The sequence below is a fragment of the Alosa sapidissima genome, chromosome 7 (assembly GCF_018492685.1).
Source record: "Alosa sapidissima isolate fAloSap1 chromosome 7, fAloSap1.pri, whole genome shotgun sequence".
Lineage (NCBI taxonomy): Eukaryota > Metazoa > Chordata > Actinopteri > Clupeiformes > Clupeidae > Alosa > Alosa sapidissima.
The window spans coordinates 17708061-17728060 of NC_055963.1; the positions used below are offsets into that span (position 1 = coordinate 17708061).

Below are 20000 nucleotides of genomic sequence, written 5' to 3' on the forward strand. Positions count from 1 at the left end.
ACACACACACACACACACACACACATAGTATAAACTCAAGCACAGAGGAGGGAGAGAGTATAATAACATTGAGTCAGGGAAAACACAAGCGAGAAAGAGTCTATTTACATTCACACACACACACACACACACACACACACACACACACACACACACACACACACACACACACACACACACACACACACACACACACACACACACACACAGACACACACACAACCTATTCCACTTTCATTTTCTACCAAGTAAGACCCTCCCTTCATCTCCCCCTCCATCTTGGGGTTAAACAGTGTCACTAATACTGCACAAACAGAGGAGCTGAGCTCTCAGTCTTCTGTGTATTCTATAAATTGTGTGCGTGTGTGTGTGTGTGTGTACGTGTGTGTGTGTGTGCGTGTGTGGTGTGTGTGTGTGTGCGTGTGTGTATGTACATACAGTTTGTGTGTATAGCATTAACAGGGTTGGGTCAGATTACTTTGAAATGTAATCCATTACTGACTACAAATTACATGGCAATTTTGTAATCAGTAACGTAATCAGTTGGATTACAAAAAACATGTAACGTAATCTGATTACTTTAGGATTACTTTTAGATTACTTCAATAAATATGTCCCTTAAGTAAAAGACACCACCACTGAATTGATGAAAGAATTCTCATTCTATTTTTCTCTTTATTATTTTATTGCATCTAAGAAATCTCTTTGCCCTGAGTAAAGCATTCCTGTAGTGATGGAGTTTCTCAGACATTCGTCATGACAGAGCCAGCGAAAAAGAAGCAAAAACCGGGAAAACAGTAAGGATATTGCCAATACTGCATAGTTTACCTTTAAGATTAGGAGGAAAAGATCAGGCAGTGTGCCGAGAGACCTGCCCCAATAGTAAATAAGTTAGTAAATAAGTTAGTAAGTTAAAAGATAGCCAGGCTATCATAAAAAAGTTGCATTGTTTGCATGATAAAATGTAATCAGGTAATCCCCAACAATGTAACTGTTGTAATCTGGGCTGATTATAGTTACTTGAATTTTGTAATCAGATTGCGTAATCCAGATTACATGTAATCCGTTACTACCCAACCCTGAGCATCAATATAAATCTTCTGGCATTACTGAGCCCTGCAGCAGGATCAGAGGTAGACTGGGGGACAGGAGATGTATAGATATGTAGACACTGACAATATTCAACAAAAACATCTTCACATGAAGTCTTCAGCACAACCAGGTCACACACACAGACATAATTTTACTTACTGAAATGCCTAATGTCATCCGAATGCACACATATGCAAACTATAAAGCTATCCATATTCTTTTATTGTGGCCTATAAGCCTTAAGGCATCTGTTTCAAAGATAACAGGATTAAATGAATGTCATAGCTACAATGCCATACGTTGTCACAGAAGATAAAATGAAATAAAGTGCTCTACTCGTGGAAGACATGTTCACAAGGGGAAAAAAAGAGAAATACTGAACATTGTGCAGCCACTGAGTTACAGTGAAACATCACTTTTTAATTTGCTCAGTATGCAGAATGCAAAACCCACGCCCTAAGCATTTTCATGAGTAAAGTTCTTCTCCCACTCTTCCTTCAGAAAAAATAAATATATAGACTTATCAAAAGGAGAAGACAGGTCTCTTTGAAGTCGGAAGCTTTGGGGGCCAGGGGGTTTGGTTTGTAGAACATGCCGGAAATTCATTAAGGGTATGCTGCAGTGGGTTTGCAGCAGCATTTCAGAGAGAGAGAGAGAGTTTGAGAGTGTGGTTCTGGCACACTCAAATTACCAGCCGTAATGCAAGACATAATCAGTTAGCAGGACTGACGACTGCACTAAAACCAGGCACCTCAAAAACTTCTTGAAAAAAAAAACTGAGTTTGAGTTGGAAAGATCTGACACATGTACGCACTCTTCTTCAGAGAGATGAAGAAATGGGCCTGTCTTCTTTAACATGACACAAGGCTTTTACATCTTGACTGAGTAGCTGACAGAGTAAATCCAAAGCAAAAGACATGGAGTCATGTTAGTTTTGGCAATGATGTTCGAACTATCTCCATCTGTTAGACAACAGGATCAGGATGTTAGCACTTAACAGTGGCAATCAAATTGTATCTCTCTCCCTCACACACACACACACACGCACACTCACTCACACACACTTCAGGTGTGTGTGTGAGCTTATGGAATGTACACAGCCCTGTCTGCGCTGGTTTCTCCGTTTGATTGATACATGAGGGCCAGTGTCTCCAATACACACAGATATTTGAAAAAAGGGGGATGGAAGGGAAAAATAGTGCCGAAATGATGCGTCTCCTTCGTTTAATTCTAATTTACTTTCTTAATCTTATTGTAGCATAGTCTGTTTAATGTTCTCTTTGTTTTAGCTGCCATTATCTCCTTCTTTCCTGAACATTTCTTTTCCTTTACCCCATCACCTATTCCCTCTCACATTCCCCCTCTTCCTCACCATTTTCCTTAGGTCAGCAGCAGGTCCCCTCCCCCTTCTCTCTCTTTTCTCTCTTTCTCTCTCTCTCTCTCTCTCTCAATCCATTTTGATCTGTTCTTTACCACCTTGTGGGGGGATGATGAAGAAGTGTGACAGAGCAGAACGGTGCCTCTGTGTGTGTGTGTGTGTGTGTGTGTGTGTGTGTGTGTCTGTGTGTCTGTGTGTGTGTGTGTACTGTGTGTGTGTGTGTGTGTGTGTGTGTGTGTGTGTGTGTGTGTGTGTGTGTGTAAGAAAGGGAGACCGAGAGAGAGAGAGAAAGAGAAAGAGAGTGTGACTGCATGCTGGGGACTGGGTTGATTATATATACTGGTTGAAGGGCTTATGTTCACTTTACTATTTATAAATGGTGGTGTGCAGTGTTGCAGTTCTTAAAGCACCCTTTACTAGAGTGTAGTCTCCCTGTCCTTCCCTCTCACTTTCTCACAGTGTGTGTGTGTGTGTGTGTGTGTGTGTGTGTGTGTGTGTGTGTGTGTGTGTGTGTGTGTGTGTGTGTGTGTGTGTGTGTGTGTAAGAAAGGGAGACGGAGAGAGAGAGAGAGAGAGAGAAAGAGAAAGTGTGTGTGTGTGTGTGTGTGTGAGACAGAGAGAGAGAGTTATAGAAAGGGAGAGATTGGAGGTGTTGCCTTACAAGTGAAAGAGAAAATGAGTCAGATCTAGCGGGAGAGGTGGTTGTGCTCATCAGTGGCCTGGAAATCTATCATTTACAGCTCCACCTTTCTCCCTCTCTCTTTGTCTCCCTCCCTCCCTCCCTCCATCTCTCTCTCTCTCTCTCTCTCTCTCTGTAGGTCTAGCTCTCTTAGCCCCTCTCTCACAGTCTGTGTGCTGCCACCTACTGTATCAGTTGGACTGTGGCAATGCACCTGTCTGAAATGCTTCACATATTGTTTGTTGTTGTTGTTTATATACTATACTGCTGCACCCTTACAACCATTGCTCAATACTGTAGACTAATAACTACAAAACATTGTTAATGTTAGAATGGTCACTCATCCCTATGGTGGAAAGCCCTGTCATCCACCTGGAGAGAGTGGTACTGGAATCACCGATACTCCTAAAGTTGCTCCTATGAACAGTGTTCACAGTCATTTTCTGCCCCCACTGGGATGTATAAAAAGTGAAGCCACACAGTCCTATACTTTAAATAGTGAATTTGCAACCCCAGTGGCAAAGTAATGAGTCGGAACAGAACGCCTCTGCATTTTTCATTGAATTCACCAGTCAGGATCCAATTACAGAACTAAGCTGGTGTAAAGCGTGAAAATCAGGCTTGACCCTTAGGTGTAATTAATTTGCTTTGCCTGTAAATAGCCATGTGCAAAGCTGCTGGAATAATATTCATCAGGGGGCCTCAACCTCTGAAAGTAGTGTTTAGACCTAATGATGATGAATTTGCGTGTTTGTAGGGAATTTGTGCCTTTTGCTCAGTAGAGGAAGATTGTACCTTGCACCCACAGATAATATGAACTTTTTCCAATTAAATGAGAGTGCCTGGTAATGCTTAATTCAGTTCACCGCAATCATAATTTCTCACCGGTCTGATATCTGTACTGAAAGTCGTCAATGCATCTTTTAGTAATCAGTGTTCTGTCTGTCAAGCTTGTGGGGATTTAGAAAAAAAATTCAGTTCCAGAATGTTCCCTCTTTCTCCATTAGGAGTCAGCCGCCCACTATCCGTAACCTAGTGTTAAGAGTATACACAAGTAGCGGGGCACTGTAGCACAACAGGCCACAGCGCCCATACCATGTACGGGTCCAAGTGCCCACGGGAACGCATGTTCGAATCTGACCTGCGGTCATTTCCCACCCCATCTCTCTCTCTCCCACTTACTTCCTGTAAGAATAAAGGCAAAAAAGGCCAATATATATATATATATATATATATATATATATATATATATATATAAAGCGTACACACAGGTTACATACAGTACCATCACTAAATCGGTGTAAAACTCATCATTTAAACAAAATAAAACCAGAAAATACATACCTGTATGCCCATATAACAATAGTAAAGATCTATCCAATGATCATACCTATCACAGCCATTTTGACTCTTGGTCAATCATTACATTCAGTGTCGTTAGTCGCTAATGTCTGTTAAAAAAAGACTGCAGAATATTATCTGTGTGCCCTGGTTAAAGGCACTTTATGAGGTTTTTTTTGCTGTAACAGGCAGAGGCTCTCTATTGTGTTGGTTAGCCAAGATCAACATCAGACTAGTTAGTGGAAGCTGTAGTCAAGAACTGTTGTGATTACAAACGCTAATTTTCAGACCTAGTGAAGAGTCTTATAGTTATGGAATCATAGTGGTTCGATAGAAAATAATTGGATACACTCTGCAAAGATGATACTGAATGTTTTCAAACTGTGCTCTCCTCCTGCATTCTAATGGACCCACTAGTGGTTACTAATCAGAACAGCAAAACTGCTTAAAGCACCTCATGCAAAACCTATTAAATTGCAAAAACCATCAAGCCATCATCACCGAGGATAGCCGCTCTGCTGTTCCCAAACAGCTCTCATTTTCCCCAGGAGAAACTATCGCGCTCTGAGCTCAGTTTATTGCAATGTGCTGGCGAGGTGGTGGACATTGGGGCAGCAGATGTTTCATTGTCATGCATCAGAGGCATTGCCGATCCGTGTTCATTTAACCTCCCGCTGTGCTGTAACATATTAATTCAAAACTGGTCTTGAGGAATCACATGGATTTTTGTGTTTTTATAGAGGGCTGTTGACCAATAAACAAGCCAAGCAGTCTGATTTTCCCTTGTGTGGTAGCCTAAAATTAATCAGCTTTGAAATGTCTTTGCTTAACCCAATGTGATCCCTAAACATTCTAACATAAGATTCCGTTCCACAACAATTCAAGGTTCTAAAATTCTATGATGAATTTAATGAACCCAGATATTCTTTATAATGTTCATTTTCCAACATTCCCGTCACACCGGTGTGATGGTACACCTTTAAGGGTAATATTGTGATAATGCTATGACACATAGGAGGCCAGAGACATGGGCTAACCTCTGTCCTGCCACTTCAAATATCATGTCATATTATATATCACCATATGTGTTATATGGTGTGATCATGTGTTCATCTGAAAAGATATCTTAGAAAAGTCACCCTTAGTTTAAAGGAGAATTCTGGCTACAGTGCTACACTCTGGGGGAGCCCCCATATTCATACCCATATTTCGTACCGACAGTAGTCGGTGACCTCGAGAAACAGAGAAAATTCTCCTTTAAAGCTATTAATAGTAAATATAGTGTCTGGTACAAATTGGGGAGAAAGTACAAAGGAGACCAAAAGCAGTCAGTGTGCTGGCCTTAGTGTTTGAAAATCAGATCTAATTTCAAGATTGTGATAGAGCATTGAAGCATTGACGCATTGATTATCCAGGCAAAGATGCTATAGACACAAAAATGATTTTATCTGCTTCTTGTATCTTCTTCAAGTTTGACTCTAGTCTCTCTCTGCTAAGAGCCAGAAAGACCCGGAAAAACTTTCCCATTAATTGAAACTCATTAACTCCCCTTACTCAATCCCCATGATTGGAGGCATTTTTATGTGATGTCATCAGGCATGGCTATGTCAAATGCAATGCAAAATGTAACTGTAAACTTCCAGCATAATATGTGCAACTGGAATGTCTTCCTATGCATCACATTCATCCAATCTAATGCAGAAAAAACTTCTACTTGTATGTTGAGTACATACTTCAACTTTGAACTTAGCTTTAACTTCTCAACATCTTTTGTTAAAGTATTATTCATATATCTGTGCAGTTGTCCTACAAAGAGCACACTTCTATTTTTATTTCTACATATAGGTGTATAAATTGGAAGGGTCACCAAGGCTTACACTGTTTTACTTCCTCATGGTGAGAGAGAGAGTGAGCATGTGGTACATTATTTATGTGGAGTGTTTTCTTTTTTATGACAGGGTCTTTATTACCACACTGTTGCCTGCCACCCAGTTCTTTTGAGGCTTAGATAATAGAACATTAGCACATTAGCATTAGCACAGAAATGGCCCCTCATCATCTTAATGGTTGGCTTTACATTTCAGCGCTACATACAGTATTTAGTCTCAGTCTCTCTCTCTCTCTCTCGCTCTCTCTCTCTCTCTCACACACACACTCACTCACACACACACACACACACACACACACACACACACACACACACACACACACACACAGTCTTTAATATTCTGCTCATTTCTCATTCCACATCTTTTCTTTTTTTACACTAATGTACATTGGCACATATTAAAAGGGGTCACTCCCTGACCAGTGGATGTTTGAGTCATTCTTAGTCACACTCCTGACATTAGCTCTGGCGACATTAAGTTCCATCATGGAATTGGATTGCAAACTCTACTTAGAGTCAATTTGCTGAGCAGTCACATACCCCTGCAATCCATTGCTCTCATGTGTTTGAGGTATTTCTGGAAGGTGGAACGGGCACAGTGTCAGTTATCGGAAGTGTCCCATGGATGGTGAGGTTAAATGGTTATGAAAGGTGGTTGTTGGACAAAATTAGGTCTTGTGGGTATAAGAGGCTTATGGTGGCTAGGTGACGCATAGGTACAGGTTGTGTATATGCAGATGCCCCAGATGTGTGCCCTGTAATGCCCAGGCTACTAGCTATTACACGGAGAGAGGCTTTCCCTGGGCTGCGAATGCCAAAAGCCTAAATCTGTCCTGTTGCTTCCTCTGCTGTTTCACTTCACTCATCCGCCTCAACCATTCTCTCTGTATACCTCTTTGTACCCCTCCCACCCTCATTGCCATGGTCCAATTTTACAAATTTAAGTAGAGATGATCAACACCCCCCCTCCAACACATTCAATGCTTTGTTTTGGTCAGAGTCCGATTTTACACTTACAATTATGAATATGTTTCATTCTCTTGGGATTGACATTTTACCCTTATGAGACACCCTTATTTGTTGCTGTTTTCTAGTATCTCAACCAGAGATACTGTATATTTTGCAAACATATTTGACATCTTGTGAAAGTGCAACTTGACTGAAATACACTGAAATGGAATTATCATATCCAAGCAGTTCATAATGTAGAACTCAAAATATGCCAAGCCTTTAATGAAATTCAGTTAGCATGTGAATTGTTTCTGTCAGCCTATTTGTTAAGTTAACCATTGCCTAACAGGCCTGTTCTGGTCTTCTTTTTGCAGAAAAAAGAATGGCTCTGCCTGAACTGTCAAACACAGCGGCTAATGTCAGGCGGGCTCGGAGACATGCCTCTTCCTGTTCCCCAGCCGTCTCCTAAGCACCAACCAATGGGATCGCCTCGACACCAGGCACCGGCCAGTCAGCAGCCAGCTCAGCAGCCGCCCTCTCAGAAAGTGTCCAATCAGCAGCAGGACGGGAAGGCAATGCCATCACAGCAGAAAGCTCCCTTGGCTCAGGGGAGCGGTCCCTTCGCCCCAACGGCTGCTAAGGCACCTGGGGATGCAAAAGCCCCTGTACAGACCACTACCCCCAGCGAGACGCAGAAACAGCAGAAGAATTTGGAGAAGGATATCACCACCTCCAAAACGGAGAAGGAATCCGAGTCCAAGGACTCTAAGCCTGCTCTTAAGAAGGGAATACAAGAGCAGACACCAACCATTACTCCAGCTAAAGATGAGAAGAGGGAATCTCAAAAGTCAAGATATTATGAGGTGAGACATAATTTGGTCATAATTTCCTCTTGCATGAAATTAAGATAGACAGCTGAAAAGACTGCTGGATGATTAAAGATGAGGACTGATATGTCTGAAATGTAAGTGGGTAGAATTTGTCAAGTTAACCGAGTTAATCCAAACTGTAATGTTTTGCATTTTTAATACATTCAAGATTTTAGAAAGGAGTATAATATTAGGAGTATAATATTATATGCATATAACTCACAAGTTCACCCACTGGATTTTAACATCAAAACTCACTTGCACTTAAAGTTGAAATCTTTATAGTAGAGGAGAATAACTGCCTTTGTTAAAACCCTGCTCTGCTTACTCTGGTTTCAGTTGGTGACTTGTGGGATTTATGCTCAGGAAAACAGTGCTGAGGAAGCGATAGTGATAGATTTACACTTAGAGAGAGGAGGAAAGACAGAAGTAGGTGGCAGTGGAAGAAGACAGTAATGTCTTTTTTGCCGCCTCATTTCATTTGAGCTGTCAGTCTTTGAGACAGTCAAAGAGCAGAAGCTGCATGAATATGCAGGGACTCCATAGCCGATGTGGCCATAAAATAACTCTTAAGTGTATGCAAACACTCAAATGAGCTTTATTAACTCTGAACACTATGACTTCTGGAGAGTATAAATGATAAAGTAGATATATTCATGGAATGCCTTGAGTGTAGAAAAGGCTAGCCATCTTTCACTTTGCAAGTCTAATCAAGGTGGTGTGGGCGGTGGTAGCCTAGTGGTTAAGGAGCTGGACTAGCATGCAGCAGCCTGAAAAGTTGTGGGTTCTATCCCTGGCTTCCACCGTTGTGCCCTTGAGCAATGCACTTAACCTTAAGTTGCTCCAAGTCCAAGGACAGTGGCCCTTGTAAAATAATTGACCTATGTAAGTCGCTTTGATAGAAGCGTCTGCTAAATGAATACATGTAAATGGTTTTTGTAAATTTTTTGTTCTGTTTTTTTTCCTTCAGGAGGCGAACAAAACAAACAGCACCCATGACCTCTCCAGGAGTCCCCAGAGCCTGAGTGACACTGGGTACTCCTCAGACGGCATCTCGAGCTCACACAGCGAGATCACCGGCCTTATCCAGGAGGAGGAGATGAAGCTGAGTGAGAGAGGCCTGACCGGCTGCCACACTCCTCCCAGCCCCTCTGAGATCACCAAGCTGGAGAGCTCCATGAGACCACTGCTGGAGTCCAAGGTGAAAGACCAGGAGAAGGACAGGGAGCATGAGCGTGGCAGAGGTCGGCATCATTCCCGAGACGCGGGACATCGGCCACATTCGCTTTCGGTCAGTCCTGAGGCTTACGACTCAGACGAAGAGTTGGAGGACATCATGGAGGAAGAGGAAGATCTGGCCGACTGGGAGGCCAAACGAGAGCTTCGCGCCATGGCTGCCGCAGGAGAGGAGAGTGGTCACAAAAAGAAACCAGATCCCTCTGAAATGACCGATGAGGAGTATATGAGGAGGCAGATTATGGAGATGAGTGCAGATGAGGATAACGAAGAGGAAGAGGAGGAGGAAATGGAGGAGGAGGAAGAGGAAGACGAGGGATATGGATACCAAAAATCGAAAAAGACACACAAGCACACCAGCGAATCAGGGAAAGAGAAACGGCGCCTCACACATCACTCAAGCAGCTTCGAGGAAGAAACCAAATCCAGTGACGTGAAAAAAGGCTATGCTGAGGAAGGAGAGGAGGACTTGATGGCCTCACAAGGTGGTCTGCGCCGATTTAAGACCATAGAGTTAAACAACACAAACAGCTACACCCGAGACATCGAACTGAGCAATGAGAATGACCTAAGCCTGGACAGAGAACCTGAGCTTGAGATGGAAAGCCTCACAGGCTCCCCAGAGGAGCGTTCAAGAGGAGAGTACTCCTCCACTTTACCACCCACCACCTCCAGCTACACCTCTGGCACCTCGCCCACTTCCATCTCCTCGATGGAGGATGACAGCGACAGCAGCCCCAGCCGTAGGCAGAGGCTGGAAGAGGCCAAGCAGCAGAGGAAGGCCCGTCACCGCTCTCACGGCCCACTGCTGCCCACCATCGAGGACTCTTCGGAGGAGGACGAGCTGAGAGAGGAAGAGGAGCTCCTCAGGGAGCAGGAGAAAATGCGGGAGGTAGAGCAACAGAGGATACGCAGCACGGCCCGAAAGACCAAACGAGACAAGGAGGAATTGAGGGCTCAGAGGCGGAGGGAGAGGTCCAAGACTCCTCCCAGTAACCTGTCTCCCATTGAAGATGCCTCCCCCACAGAGGAGCTGAGACAGGCTGCTGAAATGGAGGAATTGCACCGATCCTCCTGCTCAGAGTACTCTCCCTCTATTGACTCGGAGGCTGAGGGCTATGAGGTATCATCCAAGCTCTACAAGTCCGGCAGTGAGTACAACCTTCCAACATTTATGTCTCTGTACTCTCCCACTGAAAAGCCTGAAACGACCTCCTCTACCACAACCACGACTACCTCAGTGAGTGGCAAGCCTTTAAAGAGTGCCGAAGAGGTCTATGAAGAAATGATGAGGAAAGCAGAGATGTTGCAAAAGCAACAGAAGCAGCAGCAGCAGCAACCGCAGCAGCAGTCTCGCTCAGGGCAGCAGTACAACACAAGCGCCTTTCAACAGGAGGGCATAAGAAATGGACAGCAGTATGAGGATGAGTATGAATATGTCGATCAAGATGAAACTGAGTATGACAATGAGGAGAGTGGGGATATCTATGAAGAGATTCGTCAGACCTCCCAGAACATCACAAAAGAGTTGGATGAACAAGGGGATATTGAGGGGACCTATCCTGACAAGCAACTCCTAGATACAGGCTCAGCTTTTGCCAAACTGCTGGAGCAAAGTAATGCCCTTTTGACCCCTGGCACTAGCCCCACTCAACTCTCAGCCCCTGTTTCATTCGCTGAAACTGGGAGGGGCATTCCTGACGTACGTGTGACTCAGCATTTTTCAAAAGATGCTCAAAAAGACAGGCTCAAAGGTCAAGCCGGTAAAAATGGCATAACTCCTGTAGCTGCGGCCACTACGATAGCAGCCTATGGTGTATACGCTAGAGATGCCGTAACAGTCTCCCACACCAGTGTCAGTCACACAGTGACCTCAACACAGTCTAATTTGTATGGCCGCCAAACTGGCAGCACTGCCACAACTACTACCACAGTCTCAAACGTCTCCAGCAAAATAGCAGAGATGACTCAGGCATACAGTCAAAGAGACAGCTCAGGAAGGAGGGTGGCCGAGAGCAGAGGAGTACAAATGAGAGAAAGTTCAACCTCATCAGAAACCACAATGGAGCCTCGTACAACCAAAGTGTACTCTTATTACAAAAGTTCCAGTCCTCCACTCTCCCCAACTACATCGCCAACACACAGCCCAACACACCACAGTAGGAGGACAGCGGAATTTTCAACCCAGACATTCAGTTCTGCGCAAGCAGGGGGTTCCCCTACCTCTCCGGTGATAGCTCAGGGGACCCAGACACCCCACAGGTCAGCGTCTCCTCGTCTTTTCAGACAACAGTCCTCGCAAGAGGCTCCAATAGATTATGAGCCCACAAGTCCTTCTAGGCCAGTGACTGTCAACACTGCCACTTCTCCTCTCTCCTCACCCACAAGATTCAGTCGTCAGTCTACTTTCGATTCCTACTCCCCACCCATGAGCCCTCCAGACACACCACCTCATCAGCAGTCACCTTCCCATGGTCTCTACAGGACCCGCCGTGTTGAGAAAGTCAGTGTTGGCACAAGCATGGTCACAACTGCAAGCACATACACTCGTGGGTCTCTCTCTATGGAAAACATATCACTCTGCAGAATATCTACTGTTCCTGGCACCTCCAGAGTGGAACAAGGTCAAATGATTCTTGGTGGGAGTGTAGTAGACCTGAGGACTCCATTAAAGCCAACTCCTATTATCATGACAGACCAGGGGATGGACTTAACTTCATTAGCCACAGACTCACGAAAGTTCTCAGGCAGTGCAGAGGGCAGCCCTATTCGGCACTCAACAATTGTCCAGCCACTGATCATGAACCTCAATGCTCAGGAGCAACCACATGTGATGGCTTCGACACCTACGACTGTGAGTGTCACAGTGGCAGCATCCATGTTCATTTCTCAACACAAGCAACCTGTTATATATGGCGATCCTCTCCAGAACAGAATGGATCTGGGTCAGGGTATGGTAGCTGTGTGCCTGGCTCCATCAAAGCCTGTTCAGATCGACCCAACAATTCCAAAGATTGATGCAAAGCTTGAGGACTTGAGCCTTCAGCAGGAGCAGCTACGTAAGCAGCAGCAAAAGCTTCAACAGCAGCAGCAGATACTGGAACACCAGCTTCAGCAGCATCACCAACTGCAGCAAACTGGTTCATTTTCAAGATTCAACCTGAGCGGTCAAACCCCAGTGCTAAAGAAAGACCTGGTGGTGAGCCAAACCAGCAGTGCCCAACCTGTTGTCAGTGCCATATCACCTGCTGGTGAGATGTACAGTGCTGGGGCGCCCATTGAGATGCCACCTGCGCAAGGTATAGTGAACCTGGCCACTACCAAACCTCATACAGTGATGGTACAGATGGATGGTATATCACAAGGAGGTCCAGTTTCCCAGCTTATAAGGCCAGAAGAGGGTCAGGATATTGTAGATCTGACTGGCCAGATTAAAGCAGAAAATCAAGTAGCCTGCTGTGATGTTGTTTACAATTTACCCTTCGGTGGCAGTTGTGTTGGAGGTCCGTTCTCCCAAAAGCCAAATGCAGAGGAAGCACCTGGTGTCAGTGAGCCCCCACGCCCACCATCTGCACCTCCACAACTTTACCAACCAATTGAGACTGGTGTAGATGCCCTGAATTATCAGGATATAGCTATGAAATCCTATACACTGCCCTTCCCTAGTCGGCTACAACCATCTATGTCCGACACTAACCTAGCTGATGCAGGACTATCGTCCTTCCATTCAAAGCTTGACCCACACCTTCAAGCATCTGGAGAATATGCTGTGGATCTCAGTTCAATGAAAAATCCCTATGAACGAGGTCAGATGGGCTTTGGACTCCAGTATGGTTCTTATACTGATTTACGACATGGAGGAGATGTGACAGTTCCTCCTCTACCTATAAGAAGATACAACTCTCTATCTAACATTAGTGCAGACTATGGATACTCTGCTCGAGATCTAGCAAATTTCCAGGAGTCTAATCTTGCTCAATATAGTGCAACTACTGCTCGGGAGATAAGCCGTATGTGTGCAGCCTTGAATTCAATGGACCGCTTTGGCAGCAACCCTGATCTTGCAGCGCAATTTGGTACTGGAAGAGGAAGTATTCCACCAGGTAGAATGGGTCTGCCACAAGGTCTGGCAGGACTCAGGCCCAATCTAATGTATGGTCCAGATGGAAAGCCTCTCTCTCACAGTCAAGCATTAACCAATCTCATTAATGCCAGACAAGCAAGTCTTAGAGCAATGTACCCATCTGCCATAAGATCTGCTGACGGTATGACTTTCTCCACAATCAACACTCCCATTGCCTCCACCGTACCAATCACAACACAGCCAGCCTCTGTGCTAAGGCCATTGCTCAGAGGTGTTTACAGGCCATACCCCACACCAAACATGACCCCAGTGCCTCTGGCCAGCCTCACTAGAATGCCTGTGATGACTCCAAGGATACCCATGTCTGGACAGGGCCCATGCCGTTTCCCTGCACCCAGCCAATTCCCAACAACCACCGCTGCTGCAGTCAGTGAGCCACCCCCAATGACCATGGTTCAAGATGCTCCTATGTACCTTGGGAAGTCTCCTGTGAGCTCTGCAGTATCCGGGACTATCACTGCTCCTGTATCATCTGGTGCACTAGGTGCCCAGCCCACATCAATGCTAGGACCAACACCCATTGTTGTGCCAACAAACCAACCACAAGAGCAGCCTATGAATCTGACACAGCCTCACCAGCACACACAGACACAACCATCAGGGCAAGCCCCTACTCAGCCTCAAGCACCAACCCAACCTCAGCCTCCCATGGCTCATGCCTACCCACCAACTCATGGTCAGCCACCAAGCCAATCCCAGTCTCAGCCACCTCCAGCAACCCCACTTGCTGCCACCACCACCAGTGATGCATCTGCAACAGCACCAAAAGACCCAGAAGAAGAGAGGCTTCAGCGACAACAGGAACATTTGCTTCAGCTTGAGAGAGAGTGTGTGGAGCTGGAAAAGCTACGTCAGCTTCGTCTGCAGGAGGAGCTTGAAAGGGAGCGAGTTGAGCTACAACGGCAACGTGAGAAGGAGCAGATGTTGGTACACCAGGAGATCCAGGAGCTGCAGACCATCAAGCAGCAGGTCATACATCAGCAGCAGGCCGAGAGAGAAAAGCAGCTCGTCTTGCAGAAGGAGCAGCTTGCCCAGCAGAAAGCACAACTTGACCAGATACAGTCTTTACAGCAACAACTGCAGCAGCAGCTTGAAGAACAAAAGAGACAGAAAACCGCCGCTGCAGCTGCAGCAGCCGTGGCCACAGCCAATGTCATTTGCGATCAAACAGGCAGAATTATTCAACATGAACTGGTCCCAGAAATGCCATACAGTGATTCTCAGCTGGCCTCTAGGTCTTTGCCCAACTCTGCATCAGAGATGTGTTTGCGTGAGGAGCAGGAAACCAGGTCTATGAGGAAACAGAGGTCCATGCCTCGTCTCCAGGACGGAGATGGAAGAGAGCCGATGTTCCCTCTGACACGAAGAATTGTGGACAGCAGTGTGCAAACAGATGAAGAGGATGGCGAGGAGAGGTACCTTATGTCCAGAAGGAGACGTACCAGGCGTAGCGTTGACTGCAGTGTCCAGACAGACGATGATGAGGACAAGGCAGAGTGGGAGCAACCAGTCAGACGCCGGCGGTCCCGCCATTCCCGCCACTCCGAGTCTGGGGCTGATGCCAAGACTGACTCCGCAACTGCCACCACCTCCACAGCTGCCAAGGTGTCCTCATCCAGCATAGCCATTCAAACCATCCGAGACTGTTCTAGTCAAACAGACAAAGAGCAGTTGGGAAGAGTCTCCCCTGCCATTCAAGTGACTGTGCCTGACCCAAATAAAGTTGAAATTGTCCACTACATCTCTGGCCCTGAGAGGACACAGAAAGGCCAGAGCTTAGCTTGCCAAACAGACACCGAGGCCCAGTCGCAGGGAGTGGTTGTACCACAGATCAGTGTGGCGACCACCATCAGTCCCTACTCCACAAGTGTCCAGCTTGTTGGTTCGTCAGATTCCCTCTCTTCTCGTCAGCAGGCATCCAAGTTTGAGCGGCGAAAGCCAGATCCATTAGAGATCAGCTACCAGCAGCAGCACCATCTGCACAATGAATCTCTGTCTAACCTGATCCGGCAGCCGCCCAAGTCTCCTCAGGTCCTGTACTCGCCAGTATCCCCACTTGCGTCTCCTCATCGCCTAATTGAGACGTCATTCGCATCCAGTGAAAGGCTGAATAAGGCTCACGTCACTCCACAGCAGAAATCCTATACTGCAGAGTCACCCCAGAGGCACTCCACTCTGCCTCGACCAATGAAGAATGTCCAGAGGTCTATGTCAGACCCCAAACCTCTCAGCCCAACCACAGATGACCATGCAAAGGCCAGGTTATACCTCTCTCAACAACAGGCACTCCAGAGTCAGGTAGGCATTAAGGTTATTTTTCTAACAATTGCATACAGCATTAATATCTCCGGTAATGCTTTCATTGTGGAACAACTTTAAATGATTTTCAATAGTTCAATAAAGCCTGCTATATAACTGGGAAAGCTGCAGCTGTGCTCCCTGTATGAAATTGTGGTATTTTGTCTGTTGCTGTATAGTATTTGATGTAGACTATTTAGTCCTACTTGAGTCGCTGTTGGTATCATAACTAAATGCTTATTTTACTATCTGCCGTTGTGGATTTACTTTACTTTATTGATCTATCAATTATTAATTGTATCCCCTAAAATGCATTCAAAAGTACTACTGTCTAATAGTCACCCAGTTTTTCCTTCTGAATATTTAATATTCTGACCCAGCCTTTCACTCTTCCCAGTGGAAGTACACATTTAATCAAAATTAGGAAATAATGAATTAATTTGAGACGTTTATTCCTATTGGAGTCTTGCAGTAGCACTGTTGTTGCCTATTGACCTAAAACTTAGAAAAAGCAGTTTTGTGCCATTTGGGTTTTCTCAAAAGATGAATCTAGTTCAGTCTAAAAAAAATCTATCTCCTTCTTAGCTTTATTGCATGCCTTATTTACCTCCATTGTAAGATAATCAAACTCTGCAGTAAAGATTTCTTTCATAGCACTGACATCTTTTGGGCTGGAGTCATTATCCAGCCAGCAGAAATTTCCTGTTGAGCATATAAGACAGGGCAAATGCTTGACTCTGTTTGAAATAAATCAATTAAAATGAAGGTTCAGAGCCAGAATGGTGGTAAGAGGGCTCACAGTGCATGTCACTTTTGGACAGAGTCATTACCCACAGGTATTTGTATTGGAAATCATAGCAACCTGTCATGTAAGGAGTGAGTCAATGGGCTCTTGGTTCTGTAATTTGTATGACACAACTATAGACCTGATTTTTACATGACATTCACTTTCTCGAAATTAGATGATTTCATTGCAAAAATGTTTTGTTTATATTCATATTTGTTTCTATGTCATAAAGACATTATATTCTATAACAGTATTCTATATCTATATTTCAGTTCAATTTATATAATTAATTAACAACAGTAAGATGTATACCATCGTCAGATATGTGAACTGCTTTCCATCGCGATGTGCCAGTGTGAACTTGTGTTTTTCTGATGCCCTGTTTTGCATGCTGTGCTGACTCCACCTCCACTCTCCCTGGCCTTTGTGCCCCTGCAGCTGGCTGCCCTGCAGCAGAGCTCCCTCCTGAGGAAGGTGAAGCGCACCCTGCCCAGCCCCCCGCCCGACGAGACCCAGCTGTCGATGGTCACCCCTGCCCTGCCCCAGATGTATATGCCCTCGGTGCCCTCTCTGAAGGCTGGCCGCAGCCCTGGCCTGATTGCCAAGGCCAGCCTGCTGAAGGACCTGACCCACGAGCTGAAGGCGGTGGAGCAGGAGTCTACCAAGCTCCGCAAGCAGCAGGCAGAGCTGGAGGAGGAGGAGAAGGAGATTGACGCCAAGCTCCGCTACCTGGAGCAGGGCATCCATCAGCGCAAAGAGACTCTGGTGAAGGAGAGAGAGAGGCGGGAGCTGGCGTACCTGCGCTGCATGGGCGATGCACGAGACTACATGTCAGACTCTGAGCTCAACAACCTGCGGTTGGCAGCGGCTGCGGTGTCGTACGAGAGCAACGGCCTGCTGACGAGACCAAGCACGGCGCCCCTCAGCCAGTTTTCCAGTGAGCTGAGTACCGCCGCCCAGTACCCTCCTACTTCATCATTCGTCTCCTACCAGTTCCCCCAGAGCCAGCCAGCTCCCGCCCCACAGCCCACAACCCCTTTCCAATCCACTGGATACAACCAGCCTCCCTACCCCAGTGTCTCCCAGGCCCAGGCTCTCCCTCAACCTACCCCTCTGCAGACCCATCATCCTCCCCCATCATACCAGACTCCAGGGACCTTCCCCTCACAAACCTATCCACCAGGCCAACCTCCTTACCCAACTGAACACAGTGTGCAGCAACCACCACAGCCAGGACATCCCGGGTTCCAGCAGCCTCCACCCCCTGGTGGTCAACCTCCTTACCCAGCCCACACTACGCCATACCCGAGCCAGGCACCACCCTACCCGGTCAGCCAGGCAAGCACTTACCAACCTCAGGCTGACATCCTCACTGTGCACCAGAGGCCCCGACAGACCTCATTGGCTGATTTGGAGCACAAGATGCCCACTAATTATGAGATCATAAGCAACCCAACAGTTGTTGTAACAACCACTGCTCAAGACACCTCCTACTCTCAGACAGGTATGGCCGCCTCTTATGGACAGTATGCAACAACCATGGCAACCAGCTATGGTCCATACTCCACTGCTGGTTCCAGCACTTACGGAGGCTACCCCACGACCACAGCAAGCTCTTATGGCCAGTACACTACAACTGCGGCTAGCTCTTATGGCCAGTACACGACCACTATCGCTAACACTTATGGCTACACCACAACTACAGCCAGTTCCTATGGACAGTACACAACTACAATGTCTAGTGCATATGGCCAGGCGTCTGACCGACTACACTCGGTCGACAGCTCTTCCACCTATGCCAGTGATGGTCTGTATGGTTCCTCTAACCTGGATCAAAACGGTGCTAAGAGCTATTTGGTGATCGATGACATCAGCGAGCTGACGAAGGAGGGCATGGGCACAACCGCTGACCCGCACCGCACCGAGGGTCACGGGCGCTACGGGGGCGACGCCGTCCACACACGAGGAGGGAGCTCCTACGGCCGACCAGAGGACGGGCAGCAGGAAGACCTGTACGACCATCACCAAGGCAGGGGTAAGAGCACCGGCGGCTACCATCCGCGAGGGGCAGATATGTACGGCCGGGTAGTGGGCAGCGGTAGCATGGGTGGGGGATCGTCCTATTACTATGACGACTACAAGCACTCGTCAACGACAAGTTCACGTGCAGCCCAGAGGCAATCGTCCAAGAGTTTGGCTCCAGCTGTAATGTCCACCAAGAGGAGCAAGCACCGAAAGCAAGGCATGGAGCAGAAGATCTCCAAGTTCTCGCCCATCGAGGAGGCCCGCGACGTGGAGGCTGACCTGGCCTCCTACACCATGAGTACGGCTGCAACCAGTGGCTACGGTTCCGGCTCCCGTTCCCGAAAGCTCCAGGATGAGTTCGCTTACGGGCTTGGGCGCAAGGCCGTCTACGACCCTCAGAGGGGCTACTACGAGGAAGACGAGCGACTGTACAGCCAAGGCAGGTCCCGCTCCACCGGTTACGTACCGGTAATGGACAAGGTCGCAACCAGGGACTCAGGCTATCGGAGCAGATCGTACGAGCGGGACTACTATGAGAGGTCGTATCGGAGTGGCTACGGTGGCCACAGTGGGCGTCCCACCTTGCGCTCACAGTACTCAGAGGAGGAGAGTCCACTCAGCCCTATGGGGAAACCCATGGGTGGACGTGGCTACGTTGGGCCAGATCCTTACAATCCATACGGCTCCAGCCACTCCCTGCCAGACGTGCAGGACCACATAAGAGACTTGCCCAGGACGCACGTCTACAAATCTGACGATATGTACATTATAGACGATTATCATTGTGCTGTGTCAGACAGTGAAGGTAATTGGGCATTGAGTGCCAAAGTCACTGCCTACTCTAAAACGTCCCCCACCCACCAAGAGCGAGAGAGATAGTGGCAGGAGTAAAAAGAGTTTTAAATGACAGTGCATGTCCGTGTTGCGTCTCCAGGCGTTTTAGCAGCTCTCGTCAGAACGGAGTGTCTGAGCTGTGGCCGGCACAGAAACAGCATGAACCGTCGTCTTGTGTCAGACTCTTCCTTTTTTTCCCCTTTCTCTTACTTTTGCATGTTTTCAAGGTGCATCACTTTCATTATTATCATTTTTCATATCATTGGATGTACATATTTGTTTGTGTTTGAATGTTTATGCATCAACTGAATATGAATGCTGTATATGTGAAATCAATTGTGATGTGATATACATGTATCTCATGTATTTTTGTGTGTATATGTTGTATTTCTATGATTTTATATTTCTGTGTGTTGTTTTCTCTGCTTTTCTGTGTGGTATGCATGGTCTTTAAGTTTGGTCTCTTTTTTCTGTTTCTT

The 20000-nt window shown here is 46.5% G+C and overlaps 1 protein-coding gene across 2 annotated transcripts in view; it reads left to right on the forward strand.

Annotated features, from left to right (window-relative positions):
* bsna (bassoon presynaptic cytomatrix protein a) overlaps positions 1–20000 on the forward strand; it is a 108116-nt gene that overhangs the window by 71546 nt on the left and 16570 nt on the right. The window contains exons 4-6 of one of the 2 annotated variants that reach the window (XM_042099266.1): positions 7703–8191; positions 9168–15875; positions 17101–19492. In XM_042099266.1, coding sequence (XP_041955200.1) covers positions 7703–8191; positions 9168–15875; positions 17101–19492 — 9589 coding nt within the window. The remainder of the gene's footprint in view (positions 1–7702; positions 8192–9167; positions 15876–17100; positions 19493–20000) is intronic. The other variant, XM_042099267.1, reaches the window with a different exon arrangement.